General features: G+C 37.9%; 1 protein-coding gene across 12 annotated transcripts; it reads left to right on the top strand.

Moving 5' to 3' along the window:
- The first annotated feature begins 6,921 nt into the window (after window positions 1–6,921).
- Window positions 6,922–12,634, top strand: CREBZF (CREB/ATF bZIP transcription factor). 12 transcript variants are annotated; one of them, XM_031460467.2, is made up of 5 exons: window positions 6,976–8,293; window positions 8,506–8,583; window positions 9,658–9,726; window positions 10,348–10,458; window positions 11,488–12,634. In XM_031460467.2, exons 1-2 carry the CDS (start codon window positions 7,230–7,232, stop codon window positions 8,519–8,521), a joined length of 1,080 nt encoding a protein of 359 aa, XP_031316327.1. In that variant the 5' UTR covers window positions 6,976–7,229; the 3' UTR covers window positions 8,522–8,583; window positions 9,658–9,726; window positions 10,348–10,458; window positions 11,488–12,634. The 12 variants fall into 12 exon arrangements, with proteins under 12 accessions (XP_064348841.1, XP_064348840.1, XP_031316328.1 ...); XM_064492769.1 differs by lacking the exon at window positions 10,348–10,458 and adding an exon at window positions 8,817–8,931; XM_064492768.1 differs by lacking the exon at window positions 11,488–12,634 and adding an exon at window positions 8,817–8,931 and having other exon boundaries at window positions 10,348–11,022.
- The last annotated feature ends 1,852 nt before the right edge of the window (window positions 12,635–14,486 follow it).

Raw genomic sequence — 14,486 nt, 5'->3', positions numbered from 1 at the left:
AATGGAAAAGCTAAAATAAGAGAAACACAAAAACAAACTATATTTGCCAGACTCCTCTGCAGTTGTATTTGGAAGATGCAAATGACGCAGGGGTCGTTTCCCCCTGCTTTGGCTGTTGTTTCTGCCAAGCACATTCTTGGAGACATTAGGCTTTTCTGCAACAGCATCCTAGTGTTCCATCACTAGTTTTACTTATGTATGTATGTATAGGTGATTACAATATTATATTAGTTTCAGTTGTACAGCATGGTAATTCAATATTTTTATAGATTATTTAAAGTTATATTCAAAGTTATTATAAAATAATGGTGTAATCCCCTGTGCTGTACAATATATCCTTGCTGCTTGTTTATTTTATATATAGTAGTTTGTATCTCTTAACCCCATCCTATCTTGCCCCTCCGCTCTTCCCTCTCCCTGCTCGTAGCCACTAGTTTGTTTTCTGTATCTGTAAATCTATTTCTATTGTGTTATATACATTTGTTTGTTTTATTTTTTAGATTCCATGTATAAGTGATACAGTATTTGTCTTTCTCTTAGTGACTTATTTCACTAAGTATAGTACTCTCTAGGTCCATCCATTTTGTTACAAATGGCAGAATTTCATTCTTTTTATGGCTAAGTAATATGCTATTGTATATCTATTCATCTGTTGGTGGACACTTGGGCTGCTTTCATATCTTGGCTATTGTAAATAATGCTGCTGTGAACAACGGAGTGCATGTATCTTTTTGAATTAGGGTTTTCTTTCTTTTTTCTTCAGATATATACCCAGAAGGAACTGCTGGATCATATGGTAGTTCTACTTTTAGTTTTTTGAGGAGCCACCATACTCTTTTCCAGAGTGGCTGCACCAATTTACATTCCCACCAACAGTGTATAAGGAAGGGTTCCCTTTTCTCCACATCCTCACCTACATTTGCTATTTATAGATTTTTTGATGGTAGCCTTCCTGACAGGTGTGAGGTGATATCTCATTATGGGTTTGATTTTTGTATCTCTAATGATTAGCAATGTTGAACATCTTTTCATGTGCCTGTTGGCCATCTTTATGTCTTCTCTAGAAAAATGTCTATTCAGATTTTCTCATCATTTTGTAATCTGGTTGTTTGTTTTTTGATATTGAGTTGTGTGAGCTGTTTATATATTTTGGATATTAACCGAAATGGTTATTTGGATATTATGGGTTTGTATATGAATTATCGGTCATATCATTTGCAAATATTTTCTCCTATTCAATAGATTGTCTTTTCATTTTGTTGATGGTTTCCTTTGCTGTGCAAAGGCTTTTAAGTTTAATTAGGTCCCATTTGTTTATTTTTGCTCTTATTTCTTTTGCCTTAAGAGACAGACTGATCCAAAAAAATATTGCTACAACTTATAGCAACAAGTGTTCTGCCTGTTCTAGTTTTATGGTTTCCGGTCTTTTTAGGTCTTTAATCTATTTTGAGCTTATTTTTGTATATGATGTTAGAGAATGTTCTAATCTTACTCTTTTATATGTAGCTGTCCATTCACTTATTTTATGAGCTATGGTAGCCAGTCCCCAAGATAGCACTTAATGATTCCTATCTCCAAGTATTTATATCTTTGTGTACTCCCCCTCCACAGTAAGGTCTGACTCATGTGATCAATAGAAGGCTACAAAAATGATTGTGATTTTCTTTTCTTTCCCTTTTTCTTTTCTTTTGTCTTTCTTTTTCTTTTCTTTTTTCTTTTTCTTTCTTTCTTTTCGTTTCTTTTCTTTTTTTTTTTTTATGGCTGCTTGGAGTTTATTTTCTGCTTGGTGCAAGGCACAGGGTTATGAGGTGTCAGGAAGGCTCTTATGTGGCTTGGGTAGTAAAAAGTGGGGTTCTCTCAACTTCCTTTTTTTGGTGTTTTACTGTTTTGATGTTAAAGAACCCAACTGTTTCTGCTGGCTGTAGCCTGCTTAGTCTTGAGGAGGGGAGGGGAGGTGGGGTGGGGGCTCTTATGAGCCTAGCGCCTTGGAAGGAAGCCTGGCAGCTGATGGCGGCAACTCAGGACGGGGGCTGGAGTTGGTTTTGCCAGGCTGGCTGCCAGACTGCTGCTTCCCCATGGCTTCCCGAGCCAGGTCACAGGTGATCGTGCCGGTGGAGGTCTTCTGGGACGATTCCCAGTGCTCTGGGGACACTATGGCCATGAATGGGAGAGTGGACTTCCCGAAAAAGAAGCTAGCCCACCAGTGTCCCGGGTTGGCTTTGGGGAGACCCGGGTGGTGGGGGATGGCTTTCCCAGGGTACTCCGCACTTCCGCAGGAACTGTTCCTGGAAGCGGAGCCCAGGCGGCGCTGGTAGTGGTCGTGGGTGGCCATGAGCGAGCCGCTGGAGAGGGTGGCTGCCGTGCTTTTTGCCTGTGGGCTGGTGGAAACCTCGGCAGTCACCCCTCGCTGGCCTCCGTGCACGATCACAGGTGGCGGGGACGCTAGGCCATGGAGCCCAATTTCTGAGGTGACCACGAGGACCACTCCACTACCCAGGCGCGCGAGTCTTATGTGATTTATGAGGCTAAGTCGTAAAAGACATTGTTACTGTTTCCTTGGTATCTTGGATCGTTCACTCTGGGGAAGCCAGCTACCATATAGTGTAAACACACAGCTTGTGGAAGGTCCCACAAGGAAAAGGAACTGAGGTTTCCTCAGGACCAAACTGTCAGCCACCTCAGAAGCTGTGTCTCAGATGACTCCAGCCCCCATCAAAATCTGACTGAATTCCATGAGAATTCCAGAGCAGGACTGCATAGCCAAGGCATTTACAAATTTCAGACCAATAGGAACTGCGAGAGATAATAAATATTTATTGTTACTTTAAGCCACAACAATAAGCAAATATTTACTGTTATTTTTAGGTTGGGGTAACTTTTTAGGCAGCAAGAGCTAATTAATACACGGGGTTGGGAGTTTGGTAGGGCAGCAGCGGTGCTCTTGACGCCAACATTCCAGCTTGCTATTTACAACTTTCCCAGCTGTGGCGGAGATAGCAGCTCCCTATCAGGCCTGTTTGGCCACATTGTACTGACAGGCATTCTTGATCACTTGGCCTAAGGCCCACTCCTCCAGTGCTTCCAATTATTTTGTAAACACCTTCTCTCTATTACATGTTTTTTCTGCTTAAAATAGCTGACCTGGCTTCTGTTTCCTGCAACTGAGCTTAACCTAATAAAAATATCCATCTTAAATCAACAGCTAGACACTAGAGGCATTCCTGTTAAAAGTCAGGAATAAAACAAGGAAGTTGGCTATCAGCAGCACTATTTAACATCAATCTGGAAATGCTATTTCATTACGTCAAGATAATGAAATAAGTATTGCAAAGAAGGAGGCAAAATTATCGTATATATAAAATAAGGCAATATAATTCTCTACCAGGGAAATTTGAATGAATAAGCTAAAAATAAAATCTATTAAGAAACCTCAGTGGGTGAGTCAATTAAAAATTTAACAAAAAAATCAGTAACTTTCTTATGTAGCAACAGTAACCATATAGAAAACATAAAAGAAGAAATAATGTCATTCAGTAGCAAACAATGCATAAAATAACTGGGAAAAATAAGTTAATAAATTAAATGCAATTTACATGAAAAGTCCAGCTTTTTGAACTTAGAAAATTTTATAAATTTTGGAAGACTAACTATTCAAATATAGATAGAAAATTCTGAGAAAGTAAGACTAACAAAGAAGGACCTGTCCTATGACATATTAAAGTATATTATAAAACTGCAATAAAAATGTAGTGATTTTGCTTCCAGAATGGTTAGACTGATCAATGAAATAGAAGAAAAAGACCAGAAATAGATCCAACTATATATAAGAATTTAATTTATGGCATATATGTTGGAACATGAGTGGGGCAAGTATGGATTATTCAATAAATTTTATTGTGGAAGATAACTTTTTGAAAAATTATGTTTCTGTGTCACATTTTATACTAGAATAAATTCCATTCACATCTGAATGAAATAATCACTCATATTGTTAAAGGCTCTTAGTAAATTATAAATAGAAATAATTAAAGGCATTCTAAAACATATAGGTAAATATCAGTATTATTTAGGTTAATAGAACCTGTTTAGGCTTAACGTTAAAGCCAGAAACCATAAAGAAAATTTTGATAGACTATTTAAAAATTATAGTAAAACAAGTAGTTTTACCCCATTTTGCCCCCAATAAATGATCAACTGGGGGAAAAAGTGGAAAATATGAGACAAAGGTATGTTTTCCTAATAATGCATAGAGTTCATATAAATCAAGAAGGAAAAAGATAAATATTTTCCGTGGTAAACATTTTCTTCTGGCCTCAGAGAAAAATGAGCTCAGGAAGTAAAAAGGCTATTCACATTAGAAATCAGTTGGTCATATGAAAAACATTCAACCTTCTAATAAATAAATACAAATTTACACAAAAAGATGCCATTTTTCAGTTTTGGATTGGCATATTCTAAAAAGAACTAATCCACTGTCACTGAGTACATAGTAACTAAATACTGTCATGTACCATTGGTGAGCAATACCTTCCCATGGGTATTGAGTCTATGTATAAAAGTTGTATCCAGAAATTCTACTTCAAATAATTTAATCTAAAGAAATCATAGAATAAGTGAACAAAGATGTTTGTGCAACATCATCATGTGGTCTATAATAGTGAAAAATCCAATACAGCCTAAATGCTATCAATGAGGAACTGGTTGAATAAAAGTTGGAAATTTAATGAAATGGAATTTTAGTCATCATAAATATGCATGTGGATCTTTATTTAGTTGTATGAAAGGTGTCCACAAAATATTCATACCTAAACAGTAGAGTTCAAAGAAATAAAATAAGGTGTGCCTTACGTCTGTGCACAGAAAAATTCTTTATATATACACCAACATTCTAATGAGTTCTTTTTGTGTAGTTAATGGGTGATATCTTTCTATATGTTTCTGCACTATCTGAATCTTTTGCAATGATCATTATAACCAGAAAAACAACAACAACAAACCAACTGTGAATAAGCAGAGAATGAGAAGAATGAGGAGGAGAAAAGGGAGGAATGGTGGAAGGGAGGGAAAGCCATTTTCTGCGAGTTTTACTCGTGTCAGTTGCTTTTTTGTCTTCTGAGGCTACATTGTAAAAACTTTCTCCTCTTTCAGTTTTCTACTTTTCTCTTAATCTAAATGGGGAGGCTTTTAAACCACATATATTTAAACCAAAATCTTGTAATTCAGAGAAAAAAATGATAAATCAATCCATGATCTTGATTTTGCCTAAGGAGAAAATGCAATTCTATGAGATCACCAGTCACACCAAACTTGCCAGAATATTTATTATCTCAAATTGTGTGCTGTTCTACTTTAGCAAAACCTTTCCTAATGAGAATGTTAAGAAGGACACAGAGGCTACTTATTTCTTCTTCTAGATACCATAGGGCATACTTATTTGTGCCCCTTGCAGAACTGTTTTTATTTAGTTGAGCCTTAGTATAAGCCCTTCAACTAAAATTTGGAGATCTTCTTAATTCATTCACTGAACAAGTATTTACTGAAGACTTTCCTGTGCCAGGTACTGTTTTGGATATTTGGGACATATCAGTGTCCAGCTTTTCTGGAACTTGCTTCTTGTCCCTCTAAAAAACAGCCATACAAAGGTAGCTATTGGTGAGGCTATCTGCTACTTTATTCAGCATCCCATAGAGACGTTTCTTTAAGACATGAGAACTGTTTGTAGTCAATGAATTCATGTATACTTTACTCATGAGCAAATAATGCCAAGTTTATTTCTTTGTTTCTTTTTGGAGCTGAGGAGTACCAGTAAGTTTGGTCTATTGTCTCAACTTAAGTAACTGTGTAAGATTTTATGTTCAATCTATTTTAATACAAACATTTCCTCCTTTTAGAACTACTGATTTTCCTATTTCATCTGTATTTTCACTGGCCTTGCTTTGGAAAAATTCGAGTTGTTTTGTTTCACCATATTCTAATGTAAACTGCTTCAAATATCAGATATCTTGTAGGATTAGAGGAGCAAGATAAACAACACCATGTGGAAACAGACAAATCCTGAATGTGGTGCATTTTTCAACACAGCTGACCCTGTCTCATCAAAAAGTCAGTATTAAGAAAAACTAAAATGTGGAAGGGATTAGTATGGTTTGACAAATGGGGAGAAAATACATAATACAGTAAGTGACCCATAATTGGATCCTGGCTCAAAAGAAAATACCTGCTGTAAAAAATTATTTTTGAGGAAAGCTGAGCAAATTTGAATATAGAATGAGTAAGATGATATTAGCAGGATTGTTTATTCTCCCAAGACCTGATAATAGTATTATAATTATGAAAGAGAATGTTATTTTAGAGATGCATCCTGAAGCCTGTTGGCATGATGTGTCTTGTCTGCAACTTTGGGATGTTTCAGCAAAAAAAAAAAAAAGTTTTATAAACATTTATATACAGATAGAGCACAAATGGCAAAATGTTAATTGCTGAATTGTTGAGTCTGAGTTTTGGGTAGTATTGTTGAATTAGACTGGATATTGTAATATTCTTTCACATATTCTGTATATTTTTATAACTAAAACTTGGAAAAATTAAATTATATTCGAATGACTGCCTCTTTTTTCTTCTAGTACTGAGTGAAAAGATGTATCATAAAGAAAGGGGAAACGAGCTGTTTTAAGCATCTGATCACCAGTCTTAAATTCTAGGATAACTTTAAGATTATTAAAATATTTGGTATCTAAAAGGTCATTTCTGAGCCAGAGTGGTTTCACTGGAGGTGGAAGCTAGAATACAGAGGATTGAGAAGTGAGAGCCGAGAGGGTAGACCACTTTTTCAATAAATCCCGGGTTTGTTGTTATTTTTGCCGATGTTACTATGACATCACTGGAGATCTGGAATTACTCCTACGGGGACCTCACCGAACTCTCGCGATACCAGAGCCTGGTGGAGCGCGAAATACTGTGGGAGGGGCTGGGGAGCGATCGACCGACTTCCGGCCAGGCCGTTGTCTGGGTGGCGCGGTCGAGTCATCGCTGGCCCTCGCCGCTTGGATCTCCCGGCCCTCCCCCCGCCCCGGCGCGGGGGGTCGACCAGTGAAGTGGGGCGGGAGGCGACTCCGACCTTCCCCTTCATTTCGTTCTGGCCAACTCCCTGGCTACCAGCTCTGGGTCCTTGGGACCCGCGAGGCCCGGTCTGAGGGGCCGGGGCCTACGTGGGCCCGCCGCCGGGCCCCATGAGGCACAGCCTGACCAAACTGCTGGCGGCCTCGGGCAGCGACTCCCCAAACCGCAGCGAGAGCCCGGCGCCGGCCGCGACCTGCTCGCTACCCCCGGACCAGACCCGGGCGGCAGCGGCGGCAGAGGACGAAGGGACGGCGGCGGCCGGATCTTCCGGCCGCAGGCAGCCGCGAGGCGACGAGAGCGAGTCGGAGGCCGGGAAGGGGGGCCGCGGCGGCGTGGCCGCGCGCGCACCCTCGCCCGAGGAGATGGAGGAGGAGGCGATCGCCAGTGTCCCCGGGGAGGAGACGGAGGACATGGACTTTCTGTCCGGGCTGGAACTGGCGGATCTGCTGGACCCTCGGCAGCCGGACTGGCATCTAGAGCCCGGGCTCAGCTCGCCGGGGCCTCTCTCCTCGTCAGGCGGAGGCTCGGATAGCGGCGGCCTGTGGAGAGGGGAGGACGACGACGAGGCCGCGGCTGCCGAGATGCAGCGCTTTTCTGACCTGCTGCAGAGGCTCTTAAACGGCATCGGAGGCTGCAGCAGCGGCAGTGACAGTGGCGGCGGCGAAAAGAGGCGGAGAAAGTCCCCAGGAGGCGGCGGCGGCAGCAGCAGCAACGACAACACCCAGGCGGCGACAAAGAGTCCCCGGAAGGCGGCGGCGGCTGCTGCCCGTCTTAATCGGCTGAAGAAGAAGGAGTACGTGATGGGGCTGGAGAGTCGAGTCCGAGGTCTGGCAGCCGAGAATCAGGAGCTGCGGGCCGAGAATCGGGAGCTGGGCAAGCGCGTACAAGCACTGCAGGAGGAGAGTCGCTATCTACGGGCCGTCTTAGCCAACGAGACCGGACTGGCTCGCTTGCTGAGCCGGCTGAGCGGCGTGGGACTGCGGCTGACCACCTCGCTCTTCAGAGACTCGCCCGCCGGTGACCATGACTACGCTCTGCCCGTGGGAAAGCAGCAGCAGGACGTGCTGGAAGAGGACGACTCAGCCGGAGGAGTGTGTCTTCATGTGGACAAGGATAAGGTGTCGGTGGAGTTCTGCTCGGCATGCGCCCGGAAGGCGTCGTCTTCTCTTAAAATGTAGGGTCAAGTAATCTGCTCTTTATCCGCGTTTACCCCTTTCAACTCCCTTACACCATGTAAAACACCTTAGTGGGACATCTTCACTGGACACATTTCAGAGGAGGAAAAAAAAAGTAATATTGAATCTTTAAGTGTTTAGCTAAAAGCATGAATGTGACACTGTAACCAACTCCTAATGATAACATGTGACTATTAAATCTCTCTGACAGTTTCTTTTTTAGGTGATTTCCTTCCTGCCAGGCTCCGTTGTAGGGGTTACAGAACAGTCGTTCCCGCCTCACAACCTGGTAAGGATCCATCTCTTCACGTAACGCTCATGCTCTGCTGCTTAGTCTACTTTAATGGGCAACATCTCAATTTGTTGTGTGTGTGTGTGTGGTTTTTTTTTTTTTTTTTTGGAAGGTGGGAGGGGAATCTAATTTGGGCCCTGTCCACCCTGGAAACAGACTTGTGCTGGTCTATAATGTATTTAAGATGCTTCTTCTGGTTGAAATAGCTGTTAATGTGTCCCCTTGTTCAGACTTGCGTGTACCTAGCTCTTCTGTCCCCAGTGTGGACATGGCCTTGGATGACATCGGTTGCAACTGTACACTGAAAGCTGCTAATAGAGATACAGTTTGGAGACAGTGACACAGGTGAAGTTGAATGGAAGTTCCGAGTTGTACAAGGTGCAAATTGGAATTCCAATTTTAGAGCAACTTTTCAGAGGTTGACAATAAGTACTTGGGGCATGCACAAATGGGATAGATATTTTGCTGGAGATGACAGGAATCTCTTAAATATTCAAGAACGCCTTTTAGTTTTCATAGATCTAGATATACAGTCTATTCAAATCAGTAGATTTTTATATCTTACCGTTAGAGAGGTTGGAGATTAACATTATCAGACTCCTGTGTTAGTTAATTGAAGGAGGCATAAGAATGGTTAATGAAATGTTTCTTTGAGGACCAGCACAGTGATTACCCTATCACTGAGTATGAATACATTGTTGAACACCTTTATTTTTGTTGTATTAAAATTTTAGGTTAAATTTATGTATGATTAGATATTGAAGGTTATGAAATGTGAATGAAAAAGTGTAAAGTGAGGCTTCACAAAGAATGTTACTCTCCATATTTCAAAGACCTTTATCCTATTAAAAATAAGTTTTAAAATTGAGTGGTTCTGGCTACTTAATAACACTATTGAGACTTTTTCCAAAGTGGGGATATAGTCTTCCCTTGAAATACTCAATTACCTATTGTCCAATTGTATGTTACAGTGTCCATCTGTGTAAGATGCATTAAGAAATTCTTTGTGAAACATCACTGTTTGATAAAGTATATACATATTTAGCATCCTTGTTTTTCTTTGTGCTAAAGTGGATACAGCTGTTGGGGCAGAAGAGACGGGACCAGCTGCTGGCCACATTTCCTGCTTTATTTTAAAAGGTAGTATAAGAAATGAGGAAAAAGAGGTAATATCAGGGCTTCTGCTTTTATTTTAAAATGTTCATAATTAAAAAGTATTTTCCAGCAGTCCAAAGATGTAAGTTATCTTACACATAAAATGTTTTATTTTGTTGTTATTTGGTTATGAAAATGGAATCTTGTTCTTGCACAACTGTAAATGTTTTGTTGCTAGATAATACAATTTGAGACCTAACTTGGTCTCTGGTTTCCAGTGCATTACGGCATATTTTGTAAAATCTACTGCACTTGAGCATGAATGGATAGTAGCCAAACTCACAACCTGGAGTGATGAACCTGCTTATACCTAAGTGCAGGAGCAAGCCCCTCACAATGCAGCTGCATGGATTTTTAGTGCCTACTGAATTATATATATATATATATATATATAAAAACCAAAAGTAGTTGGAAAAATTATTTGAAATGACTAATTTGTGCTATCTTTATGGAATATGTTAAATGTAGCTTTTTGAAACAGAAGCCTTGAATTGAAATTTAATTAATACTTGAACATTTTGTATATATTTCTTTGTATATAATTTTGTGCAGTACCAATGACAAAAATATGGTGTCATAATAAAACCAGGTTTGTTGATCTTTCAGTTATGGGCTCAAAGAATTTATTCATCTCTAACATGACATTGGAAAATAATGGATGAAAATAGGAAAAATGATTGTTGTTAATGCTGTGGGTCTTAAAAGGTTCTGGAAGCAGTAAGTGTGTTTTTCTAAAAATTATACCATTCCCTTGGAATATTTTCTTCCTAATGTCAATGCTTTTCCTGCATTATTTGAAGTTTGGGGCTGGGGAGAAACAGTAGTCAAAGTTTTCTGAATTGGGATGCTTTGAAATTCCAAGTATAGATTTTTAGAATGTCATTTTATAAATGGCAGTTTTTGGAAATACTTGATTCAGAATTTTTGAAAATGGAGATTAATATTGACTATTTTAAAAGCTGCTTTGTTAGGTTCCTTATGTTTTAAGTGTGTTTTCTTAGTTTCCATTTCATTCTTTTTTTTCTAATTTTGGTGACTTAGTGATTTTGTCATTTTTTACATCAACGTCATGGTCTTGTTTTTACACGGTATTGCATGTATTTAGGACCTATCTAACAGGGGCTTTAAATTTGGTCATATTTATGTGTAAGCACATTTTACTGTAAATGTTTGGGTTTCTGAATTTACAACAGATCTGTTTATTTCAGTATGTAGTAAACAATATCTTAAAAGTGTCCTATTCACTACTTGTTAATTAAAAAAGTTATGATTAATATGAAACTGTTGTCTTACTATTTTTAGAAAATTGTGTTCAAAATGATTAGTAGTTGGATAAAGGAAATTTCTGGAGTATAATATGGATTATTTAGAAATTTTCAGGTTTGGCCCTATTTACTGTAATGGATGAAAACAACTTTGTATTTGGGGAATCTGTTTTTTTCCCCTAATTGTGCCTCTATGGCAAAATGATACAGAAGGAACTATAGTAAAGATGTAGCTTCTTATTTATCTTCTGATGGTGACAGGAATTCATACATTAATTGAACTAACACATCATATTGACCTAATTCTATCATATTGACTGAATGTTTCTGCACTTCCTTGACCAGCTCTAACTAAAAAGACCACGTTTATTAAAATGTAGTCACACCTCTGGTGTAATCCAACAAAAAGTGTTCAAAATATTTTAAATATTTGTGCATTTTATAATCACTAAATTAATCTCTCTCTCTTCTCTTTAAACAGCTTAGCAGTGTCTGCAAAAACGAATCTTTTCCTCAAACCTGTTAACTGACTGGACTGATGGTAACAAAGTAATTGTGGGAGCCATGTCGATCAAAAATTTGGCATCTGCTGAAAAAAATGAATGCCATTTTCAAGTTCCCAAATTACTTCTATACTGATTTCACTTTCCAGATTTCACTTTCCAGAAATGGAGATATGAAAGATTCTCTGGAATCCTTGAAAGACTTAATAGAAATATATGAGACTAAGTTAATTTTGGGACAAAATTATACACTTTTGTCTTTCATGGGAATGATAACTCAGCTCTTTGCATACATTTTAAAAATTGTAACCATTGGAGAAGAGAATGGTAGTATTTCGTCAAGGAATATTAGATTCTTTTCATAATCAAGAACACATTCTATGGAATTAGATTTAGTGGAGTAGAATTACATAAACAAGCTGTCAGTGATCACAATGCATATCATGAGTTTGTGTTTATTTCCTGGATCATGAGAGCTAATCTGAAGACAGACAGACCTTGCTGAGTAGAATATAAAAGTTAATGTAAAGTCTAACCACAAAACTATAAAGAGTAGTCTTTTTAAATAGATGAATTGATTTGTCTGTATCTTTGGAAAAACTGCTTATGATTAAACGTGCGGGTAGTTAATTGCAATTCAGGGTAATGCCAAGATGTGTGGATTCTGAGGTTTTGGCTTCTTGAGCATTCTCTGAGGACTTTAAAAGTATTCTGAGGTTTTAATGAATGGTATACTAGTTTCTACTGTTTCATATTAAAATTTCTCTAGTATGTAAGGGCTTTAGTATTCTGGATGATGAGAGTGGCTTTTTTCATGGAATATGGTTGTTTTACTTAATTGAAACATTTTTCCAGTTCATTACAAGTGTGAAAAAAAAAACACAGAACTCTGGATTGTTTTATTTCATTTTTGTTGGATTATGTTAATACATTCTTTCACCTGGTCTAGACTGAGTCATTTTATTTTACTGACTCATTTGGGAAGTGTTCAGAGGATAGAAGTGGGAGGGGTTAGGAGATAGGCTCTTATTTCTTTTCTTTTCAGAATGATTCATAATAACTATACAGTTTGGTTATTATATGGTGATATCCAAAATTGATTAAAGTCCACTCAGTTGTTTGTAATCTAAGTGTATGCAGTGCCTGTGATGCCGGCAGCAAAGCATATTCCCAGTGGCTTATACCTAAGTGACTGATAGATCTGCCTACAGGACAGTGTGGCTGGTTGTTAATTCCACAACCAGAAATCAGGTAGGCATTAACTATATGGTGACCATAACTACTGCTTTGATAGAACACAGAGTGGATAATTCACTGATAATGAGTCATTATCTTTTAAAATATATGATTACCTAGTTCAGCATTTTGGAGGTATACTTTAAGTTCTCACTAATTTAGTCAGATTTTGAAGCTAGTAGTCTGATGACTATTTAAATTTGAATAGGTAGTGAAATATTTTCAAGTGTTTTGCTTTTTTCCCAGGCTATCAGTACAGAGTTTTGAGACCCTCCCAAATGTTGGTATTTTTATATTTTACTGTACTGTTTTTTTCTGTGCTGTTTTTAATTCAGACACCAGGTAGCTACCATCTAAGCCAGGGATTAAAAAGGAGAGGTTGGCCAGCACAGTATTTTGCACATATTTGAACTTGAATAAACCTCAGTACTCATTCTGCCAGTCACTCCCTATTTTGTTTTATAATACCGGGTTGAGCTCTGAGCTCTGACCTAGACTTCAAGTGGTCATTTACACTGTTTTAAAGTGCAGAAAATTAACTAGACATAATTTAAATTTTATTCAGAAAGTAAATTACTTTATCATTAGCAACATAAATCGTGATATTAGAGAAAAAAATTTTTAAGATACAGGTTATAGGAAGTTGCCTTTTTCATTGCTTTTGTTACTGATGACTAATTTTTGCCTAGTTTTACCTTCCCCCAATTTTTATGTTAAAGATTTCTTAGAGCCATATTCTCCACTTTTTAAAAAGAAACCAGTTCACAATGGACTTTAATTTTGTAATTTTGTTGACCCCAAATTGTTTTGTTGAAAATATTTTGCTCAATTTTCAGTTAATCTAATTTAAAAATCTAGTCACTTCGTGTTTTGAACATTTGTGTAGCTCTGTAAATATGCACAGTTTTGAATTTTATTGGTGGCCCCACTTCCTTCAGAATGTGCCACCAAATTCTGTCTTTCCTTTACATCTACTGAGGTCAATTTCCTGGATTCCTCTGGCTTTTAATGTACTATATTCCGGGGTTTACAAATTAATACCTTAAGTATAGTATAATGTGAACTTTCCTTTTTAAAGCCAAATAACTATACACACTAAATTGTAAAAGGTTAAAATAGTTTAATTACTGTAATATTAAATATTACAGTACTAAACTGAAATATTAAACTCTTTTCCTGACTGAGGCAGTATTTTTTAGGTGTTAAGATAAAAATGACTGTTTCCCTAAATTGTAATGCAAACCACAGCAGGTTCACACTTACTTGCCCCCTGACCAAAAATTTTGGTAAAGTAGATTTGCAGCAACAGGTTTAAAATAATATGTTCTTTGGCTTACGTTGCTGATTTCTACTAGCTGAGAAGATGATTTAAGAAATACATGGTAGAGGACAGATGTTAGAAAGAAATCCTTTTTGGCTACAGAAACCATTGTAAACTTTTGTTATGTTTATAGATGGTATTATACTAGGGAGTAAGTACTGTGGGAATGTTTAAGGATAAGTAAGGAAACAATTTGTACTAAATTATTAATTTAGTTGTATCTTTTTTTTTAAACTATTCTTTTAATGGTGTATTTCCTTACTACTAAAGAGATTTGATTTGGTATTTGTATATATTACAAAATGATCACAATAAGTCTAGTTAACACTCAACATCATACATAGTTACAAAAAAGGTTTTTATCTTCTGATGAAAACTTAAGAACTGCTCTCTTAACTTTTAAATATGCAGTTAACAGGA

Source organism: Camelus dromedarius, chromosome 12, assembly GCF_036321535.1.
Source record: "Camelus dromedarius isolate mCamDro1 chromosome 12, mCamDro1.pat, whole genome shotgun sequence".
NCBI lineage: Eukaryota > Metazoa > Chordata > Mammalia > Artiodactyla > Camelidae > Camelus > Camelus dromedarius.
This window is presented reverse-complemented; position numbering and strand designations above follow the sequence as displayed.

Coding starts and splice junctions, on each gene's coding strand:
- CREBZF (XM_031460466.2), top strand. CDS start 7,230: ATGAGGCACAGCCTGACCAAACTGCTGGCGGCCTCGGGCAGCGACTCC.